Source organism: Musa acuminata, chromosome BXJ2-8 (genome assembly GCF_036884655.1).
Source record: "Musa acuminata AAA Group cultivar baxijiao chromosome BXJ2-8, Cavendish_Baxijiao_AAA, whole genome shotgun sequence".
Classification (NCBI taxonomy): domain Eukaryota; kingdom Viridiplantae; phylum Streptophyta; class Magnoliopsida; order Zingiberales; family Musaceae; genus Musa; species Musa acuminata.
In genome coordinates this window covers 5024124-5043288 of record NC_088345.1, presented here as the reverse complement: position 1 = coordinate 5043288, position 19165 = coordinate 5024124, and the positions used below count along the sequence as shown (strand labels likewise).

At 36.4% G+C, this 19165-nt stretch overlaps 1 protein-coding gene across 3 annotated transcripts; it reads right to left on the bottom strand.

The window, feature by feature from the left end:
* Positions 1 to 340: 340 nt before the first annotated feature.
* LOC103993606 (5'-3' exoribonuclease 3) lies at positions 341 to 15517 on the bottom strand. 3 transcript variants are annotated; one of them, XM_009413734.3, is made up of 23 exons: positions 15187 to 15517; positions 13815 to 13917; positions 13489 to 13565; positions 13179 to 13370; positions 12883 to 13002; positions 12176 to 12238; positions 11705 to 11854; positions 11457 to 11621; positions 11127 to 11204; positions 10956 to 11042; positions 9569 to 9940; positions 9357 to 9452; positions 8089 to 8184; positions 6677 to 6747; positions 5471 to 5599; positions 5314 to 5390; positions 5192 to 5232; positions 5016 to 5090; positions 4768 to 4925; positions 3538 to 3642; positions 3384 to 3459; positions 1517 to 1596; positions 341 to 1382 (listed from the first exon to the last, which is right to left on the bottom strand). In XM_009413734.3, exons 1-23 carry the CDS (start codon positions 15388 to 15390, stop codon positions 668 to 670), a joined length of 3330 nt encoding a protein of 1109 aa, XP_009412009.2. In that variant the 5' UTR covers positions 15391 to 15517; the 3' UTR covers positions 341 to 667. The 3 variants fall into 3 exon arrangements, with proteins under 3 accessions (XP_009412009.2, XP_064976225.1, XP_064976224.1); XM_065120153.1 differs by lacking the exons at positions 13489 to 13565; positions 13815 to 13917; positions 15187 to 15517 and having other exon boundaries at positions 12883 to 12968; positions 13179 to 13292; XM_065120152.1 differs by lacking the exons at positions 13179 to 13370; positions 13489 to 13565; positions 13815 to 13917; positions 15187 to 15517 and adding an exon at positions 13049 to 13170 and having other exon boundaries at positions 12883 to 12968.
* Between the last annotated feature and the right edge of the window lie 3648 nt (positions 15518 to 19165).

Below are 19165 nucleotides of genomic sequence, written 5' to 3'. Positions count from 1 at the left end.
TATATGTAGCCACTCGAGGAAGCAGAAGAAGTCATCGTCTATGGATCTTCCTCCTCTTATTGAGTATAGCATCTCAACTCTGGAAATTTCCAGCACTTCGTTTTTGATGCAATCCCCCCTCGCGTATCATGCAACTCCAGTGATCTTTCTCTGAGATAACAACCAGTCTTTCTTTTTCTTACCCCCTATTTGTTGTCCGTTTCAATTTTTATTTCCTTCAGAAATTTCTTAATATTTTTTTTTTCTGTAAGATAATGAAATTAGGTACCCCACCCCTACTCTTCTTATAAGAGAGATCATATCTTTAACATACAGCAGTGCTTAAGAAGGCACTCACGAATGAATCATAGACGATATTAAATTGATCCAAAAAAAGATAAAAAGGTATTACAGATTTAAAACCACCTCCTCAAACTAACTCCGATTGATTGGTCTACAATACAGCCTATAAGCTGAACAAATTTATAATTGCAGGAAAAGATATATATATATAAGGCCATCTAGCTAATTGTGGCCTCTCAATTACAATGGCACCGAGGTCTTCGTCAGTCAGAATGGAAAGAAATTGCTGCTTGCTGCTAGTACAAATAACTTGATCACGAGAAGGATGTCGCTATGGTACAACATTTCCGCAACCGCGGTGATTGCCGCTACCCAGAGCAGGGTATTATTGTCTGCCAAACCCCGGTGGTGGCGGCGGTGGCCTCCTGCTGTTCGAGCTCCTATCCAGAGCAGTGTACCGATTGGTGGTTTGCTGGTGGTGACCAAATGATCTCCCAGTAGTGTGCTGACTTGGTGGTGGTGCCCTCTCATCTCCATATTGTTCCTCCCACTGCTGGGTTGCATAGGAATGGTAGCCCCCGTAATTAGCATTGTATGGAGCCTGAGTATGAGCATAGGGTCCGTGTTGAGGTACCGGTCGATTAGCAGGAGGATAGGGATATCCACCACCCTGCGGGTAGTTATAAGCTGGAACTCTGCCTCTGGCATCAGGGTGGCTGCTTCCATTATGGGGGTCGTAATATGACCTACTACTGTAATGATCTCTTTCATACTGAGATCCCAATGATCTTTCATAGTAATGAGTCGATGTGGTAGAATCATACCATCGCCCATGACCATCACCTGAATCATTTCTAGGGTCATAATGTTGTGAATGACCAACCTGATGGCCTGCCCTAGCTGCTGCTGCTGCTCTCTGATCCCCAACATGGTGCCCGCCACCTGAATACGGCAGACCATTTGTGCTGGTATTGTAAGACAATGGAGCAGCCCTAGAATCACCACTGTAATGGTCCCTACTTATTTGTAAGCTGTTCTTGACTAGCCGATGTGCAGCATTTCCTAGTTGTTTGCCAGAGATGGATCCAGGTGGATTTTGCCTGAAAGAGAAAAAAAGTAACACCACCGGTTGAAAATGTTAAAAGTTGGCATCCGGTGGAAATAAAGCAGAGGACAAACTAAAAATTCTTTGGGTCACTGGAAAAGAGTAAAATAAGATTAGTCAAATAGTTACCTTCCATTTTCAAATGGCTTCCTGCCAGTATCTTCATGCCACAGAACTGGTGGCGGCTTCAAGTCACCAGCTGTGACAGTCTGCAACAAAGACACAGGAAGGATAGAAATCAAAAGAATACAAACAACATATCAAAAGAATAGAAATCAAAGTGGAAAATGAGTGAACTTCTGATGCACTTGGCCCCCTGAGTATTGGAACAACATCGACGAATTCCTTCGTCAGAAGGATCAGCACATACTTTTAGCAAATATTTAAACACTAAGGCCACACCAAAATGGCGAGCCTTGACCAACATTTTAGCCCTCAGTAATGCCATGATTTAAATCTTCTGTTTAGGAATTAAAATCATTTATCCAATCTTTTCTGTACCATGTAATTCTACAAGTCTTATTATATAGATGGAGTCGAGGATCCGCAAGCCAACAGGATGCAGAATGCCAAGTTGTCCTTATGCATCTTCTTGAATTCCAAATCAAATCAGAATACAAAAGCTAATCTGCTAGCAAAAGGCATACAATTCAATCGTGTGCTTCATTTCACTGAACTTGAGGACAGTCATCATCTTTTCTTATATTGCAATTATACTATTATGTGACCTTGTGGGAAAGCATAATGAACCTGTATGGTCGATCATTGTACAACCAAAAGAATAGGTGCTCTATTAGAGTGATTCAGTTCTATTTTAATATGGTCTTTAAGCACGGGAGGCATCAATACGACACCCTTGCCATATTAATTCTTCTGTTCTATTAGACTTAAAACAACTGTCTTTCCAACATCCAATTCACATGTCATGAATAAAAAAATATGGGGGATTTCTCCTGCATTTTCCTTCTAGGAAGAATATAAGGATGATCCTTTGCAACATGGGTGACCTGGTTTCAAGTCACAAAACCATTTCTCTACTTAAAGGGATAGGGTTTCATATATTGATCTTCCACTGAACCCAGCACAAGCAGGAACAGGCCACCCTTTCATTAAATAATAAAGAGAAGTTTAACTACTTTATCGACCTACAATAAGTACCATAAAGCCAAGATAATTTATCCAACATGAACTAGCAAATTTCAAAAATCCCAATTTACTGGTTATTACATATTAAGAATCAAATTTGAAGGTTTATATGTTAAACATAAGACACATATAATGATGATATGCAAAAAGTCCAACACCCTGTGTGAATATTATAAAAATGACACAAATCCATATTATAAAATATCATCACAAAGTCATCACACTTTAAAATTGTATATTTCACTTGCAAATAAATGTGGGCTTAAAAATGGAAACAAATTTGAGGATACTCCAAAACAATATGCTATTACAGATGCAAAAGTACAAACTCTGTGTTGATTCATGTAATTTGATAGTAGAAATAAGAACAGCCTACAGAATTCATAAAGACACCCAATTGGTACTAGTAAATAGGATCCAAAATAAATGAATAGCTGGTTGTTATTCACACAGATATGGGTATATTTTGTTAGTACAAAAACATTCAGGACTCTTCCAAGACTAAATTAGATGAGATAAGTTAAGAGTCCTTATCTTACCAATTGCCATACAGCACTACAACTGACTGCAGATGGTCTTGACTTAATGAACAGAATCTAATTTACTTATTTATTTATATTTTTTTCGTTCATCTTCCCCTTCCTATTCGAACTAGGCAAATTACAAAAATGTCAGAAACTGTATTAGTTCTTTATAAGGAAAACTATAACAATCCACATGTCCAGCTGGATCACGGGGAAAAAATTTAGTTAAACAAGGGCGATAAGATCAGGATTTTCAACGTATACAGATATTCCTAACACGTGAAGAAATAACAGAAAATGAGTAAACATGTAAAATTACTATATACCTTCTTTGGAATAATAACACCAGCCGGTGGCCGGGTGATGTGCTTATGTGCATCTGGAAGTTTGTAAATTGAACATCTGGAGAAAAGAGTCATTAATGCATAATTTTCTTCAAGAAATAATGTAAACTGATAATTTTGCAGCAACTGAGATTACATGACTTGATTATCCATTATATCTTCCATTCCTTTAACAGGAGATCTAAAGATAGGAGGGCATGGATCTCCACTACAAAGACATAGATACCCATTCATTCCACCACTGCACAAAGCAGAAAAAAAATCCAATTAACAGCTTCATTTATAATTTGGTTAATTTCTTTAGCATTCAAAAAGTTAACAAAAAGTGTCCGGCCACCATGCTAGTTTAATGCATAACCACAATGCCTATCCAGAAAAAAGAATGTGTTTTCTCCAATTATGCTCATGATATACAAAAAGATAGGAGCATAAAGGAGCAAAGTATATCGATGTCATTAAAATTACAAATCAACAACTTTAAAATAATTTGCAGCTTAGCTGCCATCCAGTAAGTGGCTTAACATGCTTGCTTCTAGAATCACTTGGTGCAGATATTAACAGCATAACTCAGACAATCAAGACAAGAAGGAGCACAGACTTAAAAACAGAATAAAGGCATCTTGTTTTAAGTCTTGCAACATTGACACAATGACCACCTATTTCAATATGACAAATAGCAATTTCAATGCTTCTAAGTAGTGTCCTAAATCGCAATGAAGAGAACACAACAGCGTCCTTAAAAATAACACATTCCAATTCATCTTCATAACCACCTTGAATGCCACAGCATCAAGTTTCAGCAAATCAAGATATTCATTTTGCTTCTAATCTATCCACGGGATCCATAACCACAACCTGAATGTCATGAGTTCAAGTTTCAGCAAATCAACATGTTCTTTTGATTCAGTAAATCTTTTTTAGTTCAGAATCTTTTTTTTAATTAATAAAAATTAGAGTACATTTTTCCCCAAGCCTAACAATTACTATTGATTTTCTCATCATGCTAATATGTGTCAACACCTTTGACCATGGCCTTCAACCAAATATTCAAAATCATAAATCAACAATTGAGGGTGGGCCTCGGTACAAAGGTAAGATTGCACCTTGACACCAGGGTTTGAGTCATGGAAATAACATCTATATTTATATTTAGAGGTAAAGCCATAAATATTGACCCTCCAATCCTAGACCAATGGTAACCTCGAACACAGATACCCTTTTTACCATACATACACAATTACATAAAAAGCTAAATATATTGTAATTCAGGTTAGAAACATATACCGACGGTAACCTTGAACACAGATACCCTTTTTACCATACATAAAAAGTTACAGATATTGTAATTCAGGTTAGGAACATATACCTGGATGCAGGGTCAAGTTTCTCTTTCACTTCAGCCAGTTCCTTGGCAGACAAATGTGAGAACCTGCTTGTCAGAGAGAATATGTATGGAGAAAGTGTGTGAGAAACATTCACAAAAAGCATGTCGGACATTATGCTGTTTCGACGTGCCTCCTCTTCCTATGAAAAGGGCAACAAAATTTGGTCAAATTCAATTTCCATATGCAAACAACATGAGCTTTCCTGAAATTAAAAATATCACTTCAGTACCGTTAAAGTATGCTCCACTTTTTTAATTTCAGACAGTAAGCGAATTTCCTCTATAAAAGGCAGCTTGGCGATACCCTGAAAAAGGTTACCGATGATGCCATCAAATTGCATGGTATGAAAAGCAATATCATATCAAAGGCAACAAAAGATCTACTTAAAACTTGTGATAATCTAACCTGCCAAGAAAATCTCTTTCCATTCATATCCACCTCAAAATCTGTTAAAAATTTTAAAAGAAGGTTAAAGTATCAGAAGCATAAACTAGGAGAGATATTCATGTATATTAAATTTAAATTACCAGTTGGATAGAAATCCAGAATTGGTGATGTTGGATCTGACATCAATCTCCTATAATGTATAGGAAGTGCATGTGCACTGCAAATGCAAATATAGTATCAGCCACTTAAAAATATTTAATCGTACAAAATGTGATGAAAGATTCAATTAACTCTAACCTTGCAGCTGGAAACACCCCCATTAACTGATCAAATGGTTTGAAAGGTGAACCAAGCTTAAAGCTTATGTTCAAGCCACCCAGATCCTTCATGTCAGAAGCAAAAGGAGCATAATGATATGGATAAAACCTGGTTGATGAAAGAAGCAAACAGTTAAGAAAGTCAAATATAAGATAATTTATATAAATGGATTTTTTATAATAAAATGAAAAAAGAATATTATGTTCTGATGATTTGCATATAACTTCCAGTAACATCATACAATAGATCCATCAAGTCTGTTACAGAATACATTCCATTCATTGTCAAAAGAGCCCAAAACTGCTTAAGCCTCATTTGTCTATCAATCAGAAAATAAAATGTGTAGCTAAGTCAAAAGCTTCACTACACAAAGCAAACACAGTTCATCTGGATGTAACACCTCAAGTCAAAAGCTTCACTACACAAAGCAAACACAGTTCATCTGTATGTAACACCTTAAACACAAGCATCCAAATCCGAATTTGGTTATTGTCGAAGATACATTAAAGCTCCTAAACTACAACTGACATGAGGTCCTTCAAAAACAAAAACAAAAAGAGAGAGATAGTACCACCAGAAAACACCGGTTTAGCATATAATATGCTTAGAGAAGACCTATATATTACCTAAGCACCATAACCAGCTTCTATGTGTCACCCTAAGATATAGTGGGTTAGATCTAATAGTTACATGGGGCAAGACATAATAACATAATATATTTGGTTTACCTGCAACAAGATGTGCAAGCTATGTTCTAAAGAGAAAAGACCAAACATCCAGTAAGCAGATTTCAAGCAGGACTGAATATACAAAAGAATGTTCCATAAAGCAACCCACCATTTCCTGGGCCTGGTGATGATCAACCATAAAAATTTTGGGGCCATATTATGTATTAACTAGGTTTAACTAAATTATCTCATGCACTTTATACCAAAGGAATATATATTACAAAAAACATGTATGTAATCAATTCAAGGCTGTGAAATCAAGAAACGAGTTAACAGGAAAGGTTTTCTTAATAGAAGACGACAGCATTTAATATTTTTGAAAAAAAATAAACTAGACTCAAGATTATCACTTCTACACTGAACAAAGCTATCTATTATTCAATAATGACAAATACATTTTAACAACAAAATTAAACAAAAACAATTTGTATATTAAAGTAATGGTGACAATGCTTACCATTGCCATGAGCAAACTCCCTCATAATAATAATGCATGACCCAGCATAAGCCTTCAGTGTACCTTAAAACCTAACCAAGAAAAGGAATGAGGAAAATCCCTTTAACAATTTTTGACGATTCAACCTTACAAAAAGGAAAAAACACTTAAATAAATAAATTGATGAGTGTATAAAATACATAATCCATGTCTTAAATGTTAATTTTATACTCTTCATATATCAAGGGTCAAAGAACAGCATGTTTTGCTATAGCCACTCATGCTGCCATTGCACATAAGGTAGCACTGTGCAGTGCTGGCCCATGCCAAATACATATATTGGAATAAATCAACCTCGTGAAGATATCATATTCAGTTGTGCCACATGAAACGCACCCATAAGCACATCAAAGCATAAGTTTGGGCAGTTCTAGCTGAATTAACAAACATAAAAAAAGAGGATTGAGTAGGGGAGAAGGCAAGGGAAGCCAAGATGGAGGAAAGAGAAAAAAATAGAAATCATATATATGACTATGAAATAAAATTGTTGTCACTACTCGAATCCCTTCAGCCACACGCCTATCCACAATTAATTCTTTCGTACTTGAACCCATTTACCAGTGTGCCCAATCCAGACTATGTGGGATGGCACATTGTCTATCCTATACAACCAATCTTTGTCAAAGACAATCATATCTTTTATAACTGATACAGGTCTTGATATACAAACTATGCAACCTAGGATGAATCACCATGGTATGAGATACACTGATATATATTACCAAAGAAGCTCTCACCTCTATTTACAAACCATTCATTCATTGTTGTGATACTTACCATGTATCATAATTCAACTTTGACATATTCCCCTACCCACTACCAAGCATTTGCTACGACCACTACATTGAACATATTCTGGCAAAGGCATCATTTTATCCGAGTTAACAAAATAGGCATCCCCATGTATACCCGGTTGCTCAGTTTGGATGCCAACAACTAACAGTCTTGACTAAATATTATGTGAGGATAACAATAGACTTGGGATATAGCATGGAATCTATGTATTTTGCTTTGCTATGTGTTCAGACTTCATGCTTCTTTTCATGTTCAGATGACGAGATCCTACTGCCATCTACATAATCTATTGACAAAATTACAATCAGATTGTAAGACGCATGGGAAGTATCCTGGTAATGCTAAGCATCTTCAGTCAAAAACGCAAAGGTCAGTCAGGAAATAATGAAAAACAAGTGAGGAATGATCAGCATAGATTGTGAAGAGCAGTCGTTGAAACCCATGTAAGAAGAAAAGGATATGCATATACTTGTACATGTTTCTATAAGCTACCTGTGTATTTATTTACAAACATCAGATGTGTAGATATCCCTGAACATAAATATACAGAAAGCTTGTCTACATAGCAAATGACTTACAACATCTTTTTGAATTGCTTCAATTTCCTCAGGATATTTTGCAGAAAACTTTTCTTGATAGTATCTATCTTTCCATCCCGGCTCTCCTAGTTTTACCTGTCATAACAAGCAAAGAGCAGTATGTCAACCAATGCTGTTCATCAGCAATATAAAATCCCTAAATATAACTCCTCTAGATGACTAATGCATGGCACCTGGAATGCATTCAGATCACAAAAGGATAGTTTTTTTTTTAAATAAAAGAAGTATTTACAACCAATAGCTTGTCTGTAGTGCATGAATGGTGTAAACTCATCACAATTCTGGAGTTGAATAGGCATTCACTAATTCAGGAAGCATCTGCAAAGGAGAGCCCAAAAACACACAATATCGTGGCAAACAAGGAATAACCAATATTTTAAAAGACAATCAAATCCAGAAAACGGATAGGACCTCCGTTTTAAGCACAATCTGGGAGACCATAGGGTAATGACATCTTAAGCATTTATAGGCCAAGCTCAACTCTAATTCAACTCAAGCTGTTAAGTTTCAGTTTTATCAGCTATTTTAGATGTCACTTAGGCAGTGTTACCTGGACAACATGAAAAATGTCGGACATATACCACTTGCCAGGTTCACAGCCACAAGTTTTGCCAGTTGGATTATGAAGTGTGAATTTCAGTTACAAGCTAACACTTGCCATACTGACATTGTGAGAGGACCCTTTTTGCCTGAAAGGCTACTTATAGATTTATCTTATATTTTTTCCAAAAAAGAATCAACTAGAAATGCCAAGTTTTTCATAGTTGTCCTAAACGGATTAGGAATTAGGCGCCGTCATAGGTTATAGAGGAGAATAACCTGTTAGGTAAAAAAGGATGGTGCACAAGTTACCCAGGACTATTTGGTGGGAGAATGCTAGTGGTGCAACATATCTGATACCAATACATTGATTTTTCTTTTCTGCAAGCCCTTGCTAAATTCTTTCCTACTACCCTGGAAATGGCTCCAGCAGCAGAACAACCTAGAATTTCATTCTAAATCAAACTGGCAATGAGTAAATTGGACCATGTCCTGTAGACATGCCTGCATGGGCAGAATTGGAGCAAAAAGAGCAAGGACAAATCAGTCCAATCCCCTCACAACCAAAAACACAAACTCCCAAGAAAAAACTACAACAGAAGTACTTAGAGGAGCAGATACAGTATTGTCTTGATGTAACAGAAAAGCAGAATTAAGTAGATAAGCATGCTAAAATCAAACAATATAAGTTTAGTTTAGTTTCAAACCTTGTCCTCCACTGGATTTTCAGAGTTAAAAAGGTCAGACTTCTCCTTAAGCAATTCCTTAAGCTTTGTCTTCAATTCCTCCCTATTTTCACAGATCTAAAAATTAAAAACATAGTTTTAGATAACAAATCAATAAAAGGAATAACATGCACAATAAAAAATAGAACTATTTAACATAATGTGAAATCAAAAGCATAGATAAGTAAACTTACTTCTACTTCAAAACTGTTCTCAGCCTCAACAATGGCTGCACCGATAGTTGCTCCAGAAGAAGAAAGCCGTGCAATTTTTCGGGCTCGGTCATTAACCCCTTTGCTGTCGTATGTTCTAGATCGATTAGTCTGGATGTCAACTGGCATGGCACCGGTAGATCGGCCTACTTGATTTTCTCTTCTCATAGATACTGTGCTTTCCAAATTGTACGAAGAACCTATTTGTTGATATGGTGAAGGCAAAGCACCAGATGCTAGCCGCGAACCTTGAAAACGAGTAACAGGAACTATAAGATCGGTCCTCACTTGAGGATCAATATCATCTCCTCTTTTTATTTGAGCCTTTTCACGCTTAATTCTTTCTGCTTGACGCTGAAAAATAAAGACGAATAAAAAAAATCAAGAAGACCACAATTTTTATGAAACAGATTTAATCAAATGATTTAAATGACATTAATGAAAACTGCCATCGATATATCAAAAACACATACCACCTCAATTAACATGCCATAAACATTTATCATCATAAATAACTACACAATTTCATGTATTCAACCTATAAGTATCAATATTTCATGTTAGTTGGTTAACCATGATTTTCCAATTTCTGAAATTCCCAAGATCTATTTGACCAGAGTTCACAGAATTTGGTGATCAGATTTGCAGAATCAAAGAGGATAATCACTCTTACGGAATCAATTAAGCCTTATTAATTCAAGATTCCATGTGAGGAAACTCCAAAACACAATTAAATTCTCACAACAATTTGAGACTCGAGATCTTGGACAATAATTAAGAAGTCACCTGATCAGAGTCCTTGCCACAAAACATAATTAGTTTGGATCAAGAAGGCTAGTTGCCATATAGGTTATGATTAGTTGCTCAAAATTATAGTTTAAGTTCTGGTCTGATTTTCAGTTCTTAAAGATTATTTTTAAATAGTTTTGGGACTCTAAAAGACAATTGAATTGACATAAGTTAAATCAGAGTTGATTTTGGTCGTTATGAGGTCAGTACATAACAGCTTTTAGTCAGCTGGATGAAGCAGGATGCAGATTATCCAGATCATTTCCTCCTTTCGCAAAAAATGCTACGCAGAACATCCTATCTCAACCAAGAAATGGCATATTCATGGCATGTGGCAACATAATTCTTCAGCTAAACAGTGAAAACCTACATATTATCGTCATAATTGTTTCACAGGTTGCAACTAAAAGCAAAACATATAATGAACAGGCTTGGTCCTTTATCATAGTGCAGTTATATTTCTTCCAAACGAAAGATAGTGAACATGGCATCATTTGAAGGTTGATGCAGATTAATAGTTATGGTAAAGTCTAAAATTGATAACGCAAAGCCAAAAAAAACTAATTTATGGAGAGTAGACCTGATGCAAACGAGACCTTTTCTGGAATATTTTATCCTCATAGGACCCTACAGCCTGGATAAAATGTTCAACTCTGCTCAAGTTGGGCTGGCACAACAAAAACATAAAGTTTAGTAGGTGAGATGTAAACTTGAATCAGAGTCAAAAGAAGAGAAGGCAAATGTTGTATACCGTGCTCGAGTCTGTCAAATAACCACCCATCACCATAAACTCCTTCTTGTATACAGCCATTAACAAATTTATGGCACCCTGTCACCATTAAGATCAATTAATATTTAATATCATAAGTTCATACATAACTAAAAAAAGAAAACGTGAAAAGGCAAAAGGAAACAATGATTAACTTGTGAGCAAGATCAAACCATTTATCTGAATTCATATTTTAAAGGTAAGATGTTTCTATGAAAAGCATGTCCCATGTTAAGGAAATTAATGAAGTACAAACATTTGGTTGTTATATTTATACTGTCAAAAAGGGCCAAAATGATTAAAGGAACAAACCTCTCGAATTTCCAAAGTTGGCATGTGGGGTAGAAAGTCATTTCCAACAAAGAAACATATGAAGATGAAATCATCAACTATGCGCTCAAAGTCAACTTCAAAAGGAGGATTAGGGATTCTGAATTCATATTCCAGATATTCTCGAAGAGTCCAAATGTTAAGGAACTGCACATTTCATTCAAGTACAATAAAAGTAAGAAATGATGCACAAAAAACCATAAAAAAACATATATATCAATAAACCAGACCTGGTAAGGTTTTTTTGCAACAGAAACATCTTCACTCTTCTCATCAAACTCTCCAGATTTTCTTTTAGCATTCCCTTGGCAATTTGCTGCTAAATGGCCCATCTGACCACACAAGAAGCACTTGTCCTGCTGCCCGGGAGTGAAAACAATCTAACAAATGCCATTCACAAAGATCAAAACATGAGAAGAAGCTATAAAATTTATGAATGCTTATTTATTTTCAGCAGTAGATGATAAGGCAACAACTACAAGCTTGGAAAGAAAAAATAAAATAAAATCTAAGTCAAATCTTTGTTCACGAAACATAAATCTCAAGGATACACCATTCAACACAAACTTCTTTGAGCTAATATAACAGTTCAACAGCTAAATCATGCAAGCAATCGATTTGACTCAAACATGTTTAATAGTCATCTATGCAAGCTGAACTACATAATTTCAGATCAGAAGGAGATTATTAGCAACTCTAACCTCTCTCAAGATTGAAAAGTGCACCTCATGTGTGGCCAAAGCTAACATGATCAAGTCTGCATCCTGCAAAGAGAAAGTGGAGAACCACATAGATTTAACTTGAAAATATATATAACACGCTTGGTCACTGTTAGAGTCTTACAGATATCTAACAAACCATACTAAGGGAAACCAAGTCAGAAATGGTTAAATTCAGCGAAACATGTTTAAAGGTAAACTTAATTTTTCTAAAATCAAGTTGAAATTCACTAAAGAAGAAAAGAAAACAGCATCGGATCTGCTTAAGTTTTGTGTTATGAGATACACTTTTTTTTTTCTCAACTAAAATGAGAAGGCTACACTGAAAAAGTCAGAATACTAGAAAATACAGATCATAAGACATCCATATATACTGAAAGGTGAAGCAGCAGACGAACTCCCCAGGTTGCCGTGGAAGCTCTAGTAACAAGCTCAAGGAGTTCATTGCAAAAAACATATAAAGACACAGCACAGATGAAAAAATAATACATCAGATCCAGAGAAAAATTATTCTAGCTCATTGATAGAGAACATGAGAAGATATGATGTCCAGAGAAAGAACGAGAAGTCATGAAAGCTAGGTAACAACTCTGCAAATATGCACATAAGTAGTAGCATCTCCCTGTCTATAGAAATGTTAAAAGCATCATATATAAATAAATAAATAACCTACTAATAAAGGAACATACCAATCCATAAAGACAGTGTCGAGTATTTGGATCATAACCAGGTAAATTTCGTTGAAGCCGGATGTATGACATAATTTTGTGTTCCCCTTCACCAGGAACATTTGCATCAGAAAGGAGAACCTTCAAGAAAATTTATTATAAGAAAATTTATACGCTTTATGCTTACTTTATCAATGTTGGATAACTGGTCTATTTGGACAGCAAAAATGATTGACCAAAATCCACTTTAATGTTTGCAGGGCAAAAGAAAAAACACATAAGAAACTATCGAGGACAAATGTTCTTCACTGACATACTTTTATTCGTTTCCAACCAGGGTCATAATTTAGCCGAAGATGTATATAGTACTGCAGTGCAGTTGATAAAACAGCCATGAATTCAGTCCCAGGGGTAATAACATTCGAATCAAAAACTTGTGATTCCTGTTTAGGAGGGAGCTTTCTGCCCTCACTTTCAAACTCTTGACGCAGCCTTTCTTCTTCTGCTGCCTGCAATATATGGCAACGAATGATGATCATAATCGCTATAGAGTTGCATGTAGACACTATATTTCATGTCATGATAATATAATATAGAGAAGGCAATATTGAATGTAGACACACCCACCGCATCAGCTGCATCTTTCGCTGCCCTGAATCGTCTAGAGCGCTGCTGGTTCATCTTAGCTCTTGGTGCAACACCATCTAGATTCACAATTCCATTATTAATATGATTGAGGTACACTAAGAGACATCAGAAGTAGACACAACAAAGAACACTCTAACAAGACCATGGATCCAATTACTTGAATAATAAACAACAAAAACAGATAGGAAACCACGAGCAGCAGTTTAAGCATAGATCTCACAGCGGACTGCTGTATAACACCTTGAAATATTTCTTAAAACAATGAGATATGAATATTGCAAGAGGGTCTTTAAATAAAAACTCACCAATTGCCATATATAGAAGCTTCCGGGGGCGGACCATGACAAACAGTCTGTCAATATAATCAAAAATGCACTGGAAGACTTCATTGAAGGTTGTAGGAGCAGGCTGTTGTAACCATGAAGATGGATTAGCAAAAAAAAAAAAAAAACCATGCATAATAGCATTTCATAAAGTTCAGATATAAACATAGCAATGTCATGTAAGAGTTGAAAAGCAGAAGGACAACAAGAACTCTCATTAAGCAAAAGCTTCAGCAGCAGCCAAACATGATTACATGGAAATAAGAAATCTTCAAATCTAGAACACCCTCCATGATCCAGAATCATACTAGATGACTAGGGACCACTACCAGTCAGAGTTGGGCCAGATTCAATTGAAAATGAGAAGACCAACAGAAATGTTGGCAACCAAATCTGAAATAGCAGTACAGTTCAATGATTGTTCGACTGAATTACAATTTTTTGTGTAAAAAATAACAAGAAAAAATGGTTATTAGAATTAGATATCAAACATTGAGAAGTGAGGATATATTCTACTCTTTTTTTATCAAAAAGAGAAGAAGCTCTAATTAAACCTGAGCAAAATGAATACAAAGTTCCCCACCAGCATCAGAGCTTATAATACATGACAAATCAGAAGGAAAGACAAAATTCCACATGTAAGTGGATTGAGAAGTTTTAGAATAATTAGCTATCCAGTCAGCAGCTCTATTAGCTTCTCTAAAAACATGATGTACTCTAACGGCATCAAAAACAGCATCAAGGATATATTCTACTCTACTACAACATTTAATCAATGAAATGACAGCATTGGTCGGACATAACAAATACTACACACAAATCTACTAATTACCACAAATCACCACACAAAAGGTATAAAGCTTCCGGTCTAGTTTGATATGCTGTAGCAAACTCTCATGAGAACTCATAAAATGCTACAAAAAGAATCCAAAACACAGCATAGGTAATACCCACAACGCTATAATTATCATGTCCCTAATCTGAAACTATCACAATTCATATTTAAATTCGAATTTCAGGTAACAAATAAAAGAACAAAATTGCAAGCATAATACAACATGCTAAGACAAGCTATCAGGATTATTGACAAAATATTATACAAAGACTCCAAGTTCAGAATAGCCAATATCTAAAACACTATAAATATCACGTCTCTGCGGTCCAACCATCAACGTTTCTGATCGGAAAATACAATATTCGGATTTCAGGTGACGATAAACAAGACGATATTGCGTGGTTCCATGACCAAATCTCGACGGACAAAGAACGTCGATCTGATATCCCCATCCATCGATGCCTCGATAAACGGAGTAAATGACAAACAAGGAAGAAGGAGAAAGGAAAGCGGGCAAACCCGGTCCTCGGGGTGGAAGCAGGGGTGGATGATCCCGTTCATGTCGAGGTAGAGGTTGTCGAACTCGAGGCCATTGGGGTTGGGCTTGGAGGTGTCGACGGGGACCTTGACGCCCTCGATCTCGACCGGCTCCTCCTCCACCACATCCACCACCACCATCGGGTACTTCTCCGCGAGCCACCGATAGAACGCCGGCACTCCCATCGCGTCGCAGCCTTCCTCTCTATCTCACGAACCCTAACCCTTCGATCGACCCGAGGAGGAGGAGAAGAAGAACAAGAAGCGGGCGAGAGGGAGAAACCCTAAACAAGGCGGCGACGTACGCGATCCGATTCCGAATTGGGTAAATATAATCCGGATGAATGAGAGGCATGTGGGTGAGCTCGATGACCACTATTGAACCGGATCGAACCGGGAATCTGTTACTCGGTTGTCACGAACCCGACGGGTGAGCCGGGTGCTTTTTCTAATGGGCGATTCGACGCAGCGATGGACCCAATGTAGACCGCCCGTGAGGTCTGATTCGGTCAACCCGAGCCGCATTCTGTGGGAGCACATTATCCTGCGTTTAATGGTATAGGTGGAACAACCTGCTTACACGGTTCTTCGTTTCTAGTTTGATTCGATATCCTCGTGTTGTATGTGTAGAGGAACCATATCGTTTCATCTCAGGTTTTGAGGTTAAAACTCTACTAAGGTGGAGTGAATATTGTACGAAACTAAGATATTTTATATTACCGAATGAAAATTTATTATTATTAGAATGATAAAAAACTTAACATCCGTTAAATAATTTATTTTTATATTTAAAATTATTAAAGAGATAAAAATAAAAAAATATAAAGGTTGTCTTATTTAAAACATCGATCATAGCATTTCGGAATATGCTGTTCTATTTCTTATAGATAAAGATAATTAGAGATAATATACTTTTTTAAGTCTTCTTAACCTGAAATGAAGGGAAAATGTTTCTTTTTAAGAACAAATTTGAAAATATTTACTTTTATGGGTTTTCTACTTAGAGCATCCAATCACATGATGGATATGGCAAATTCCCAAAAGGCTCCAAAGTTGCACTGAAAATTCATCTTAGATGAATTTTAATTTGTTCATTTCCATAAATTGGTGCAATTGTTTGGTTCATTTATTTTGTGATGCTAACTTTTTCATATCATTTGCCATCGTAGCACAACCTTATTTGTAGCCTTTTCTTTCTTCATTTATTATCCCTTATCATCATCATCTCCCCCTTCCATCATACTTGCATCTTCCTCTCATATGCTATCACATCGTTCTTCGCTTTCCGCCATGCTACTCTCTCTCTCTCTCTCTCCTCTCTCTGCCCCCCCAATCATACTCTTGCTTTCCCAACATGTTCTTCCTTCTGGTGGGTATCATCTTTGGAGTGCTCATGAACAGAAAGCTAATCATTTGCATGTCATCTCATGTTAATGCTTCAACAGATGAGGTCCTCTATAACTTGTGAAGACTCAGCTGCTTCCAGTCTGAAGTCGAACTGCCTTAGAGGTGCATCACCCATGCGCAGCTTTCGGGAGGTGGTGAGGCTGCTTGAGCTGCTGTCTGCTTCTTCCCCAGGTATTGCATTACGCAGATAGAATCTGGTGGTAGGTTTGGTGAGCCAGCCGCTCAACTCCAGGTTGTGTCCATAAGTGCAGCTTCTCAGATGTCTACAGATGAGGCCGATGAGGGGTTTTCCACCATGGCCTCTCTCTCAAAAATGGAAGCTGTGTGTGTAGCCACTGTAACTAGAGGTGTTCGGAAAACCCTAATGCTGCTGCTTCATCACAGGTTACCTGTAGCATCTCCTGATGCAAAAGGTCCTGCTTAGAACAATTTGGACTTTGGCTTGCAGTTTTGGGCGATCCATTAAACAACAATCTAAAACATCCCAACTCAATCACGCAGTAAAACTGCTCTATCAGTATCTTTATTAAGATATTGGGATTGATCAGTGCTTTATCCATGTGTGACTGTCATGTATAATGATATAATAAAAAATTTCATTGTGATGGTTGAGTGCTGTGACATTCCCTTCTCTTGGCAGTAGCAGTTGACTTTCTTTGTGCAAGCTACTGACTACCAATCACTTTGTTCTTCAGTTGGATAAGGATGCAGTCATGTGAAATTTGACTGAGTTATTGCATCATGGAATTAGTAGAGACTACTAAGTCAACTGTAAATATCAACAGTTGTTGATCTCTCCCAATCATTAAGTAGAAAACTTCATACACTGTGCCCACTTTTCTTTTCCCAGTGCTTCACTGCTCAACTAAAATCTAAGGTGCAAATGCATGCTCCTCCTTTCACAAGTATAATTGCATGAGCACTTGGTGTTGGATGCCAACAAAAGCTTTTTGTTGGCATTAGATTAATTGTCATGTCCTCTTTAAGAGACAATAAGAAAATTAAATAGTTTTATGAGATCCAACCCTTAATAAATATGAGTTAAAAGTAGCAAGTCTTTCAAAGGCTTCATTTCTTACTAGTAGTACCTTCAATACTCTTTTAACTTCTGCTCTCATAAATATATGTGTAGTGATGCATTCAATCAAATCATCAGATACTACCCACACATCACTCAAGATCCTTCATTATTCCTGCTGCTTCTTTTCCCAACCACAAAGGATTTGGTCTGAGACCCAAAAAGGTAGGAACAAGACTTGAGCACAGCCACATTACTCACCCTCTTCTTTCTCTAGGTTATGCTCTAGTAATTGCAGCGACATTAATGTTCAGTTCCAAGCTTTCTTGAAGCTAAGGTTGTGTTGCAGAAGTGAATGGGTTCTCTAACAACAAATATGATAATGCAAACCACATATATCATAATCCTTTATACAAAACTTATCTCCGTCATCATTGTCCCTGATCAAACCCTAGCATGATCCTTAATATTCATGGATAGTGTTTTACTATCTCACAAATCATTAAAATGTAAAATGCTTAACTTCAACTCAGATTGATACAAATATCCTCTTGCTATATGTTCCAATATAACTCATGATTTTAGATTGAATTATTGAAGTACAGTTACTTGCACTCCCTGTTTTTGCTCATAATCCTTGTTGCCACCATTAGGCTTGGCCAATCCAAATGCTAATCATGTTTGATAAGTTCAAGTCATTTTTATTATCACTGATCATATCATTTGAACCTCAAAAAAATTGAAATATTTTTAACTTTTATTTATTTTTTAATCGTATGACATATTGACATCTTCTCGATTTGTTGACTCTATCTCTATCATCTTTTTTCTCGTTACAATAAAACCAATTTAAATTATAATTTATATAATTATATTTTTAAATATATAATATATAATCAAATTTGTTTCAGATTAATTAACCCATCCGTTCGACCATTTATTTCATGACGCGAGATGCACAGTAATGCTTCATCACAAAATCCTTTAAAAGAGACATAATATGATCCGTCCTCTTCACTCTTTTTCTTTCTATTCATTACATTAAATTACGTGCAAGACTCTTTCTATTGGAGCGTTTTATCATAAAACCCATTCAAAATAAACACAATATAATTCCATTTTTAACTCTTAAAACTATATAGCCAACATTATCCATTTGTGTGGCCATAATATCATTATCCATTAGAGAATAAATATAATTGATATATGTATTAGGTAATCGTATGCATATGACAAAATCGAAGGTGATGATGGAACCTCTAAATATCTTATAGTAATCACCGAGAAAATTAAGGATTATTACTTGTAAATTCCCCATAATTAGGCTTCAATATCCCTTTACGAATCAAAATATACTTATACCGAGATAGATATTGTAGATGGAGAAGGCATGGCTGGAAAGAGAAAAAGGATAAAGGTGACGCTATCGTATGACTGTTTCCCACGTAATTCCCGACACAAACTCCAATCCATGCAAACGACACGCGCGCAACTTGCACCACAACACCTCTCCTGGCCTCACGTTCACGAGTCACG

Excerpts from the sequence above, each read along its gene's own strand:
- LOC103993606 (XM_009413734.3), bottom strand. The coding sequence starts at position 15,390 with ATGGGAGTGCCGGCGTTCTATCGGTGGCTCGCGGAGAAGTACCCGATG. Across the intron at positions 9,941-10,955 it reads AAAGGTCTCGTTTGCATCAG|CGTCAAGCAGAAAGAATTAA; the intron begins GTCTACTCTCCA and ends TTTATTTTTCAG. Across the intron at positions 5,391-5,470 it reads GGGGTGTTTCCAGCTGCAAG|TGCACATGCACTTCCTATAC; the intron begins GTTAGAGTTAAT and ends TTGCATTTGCAG.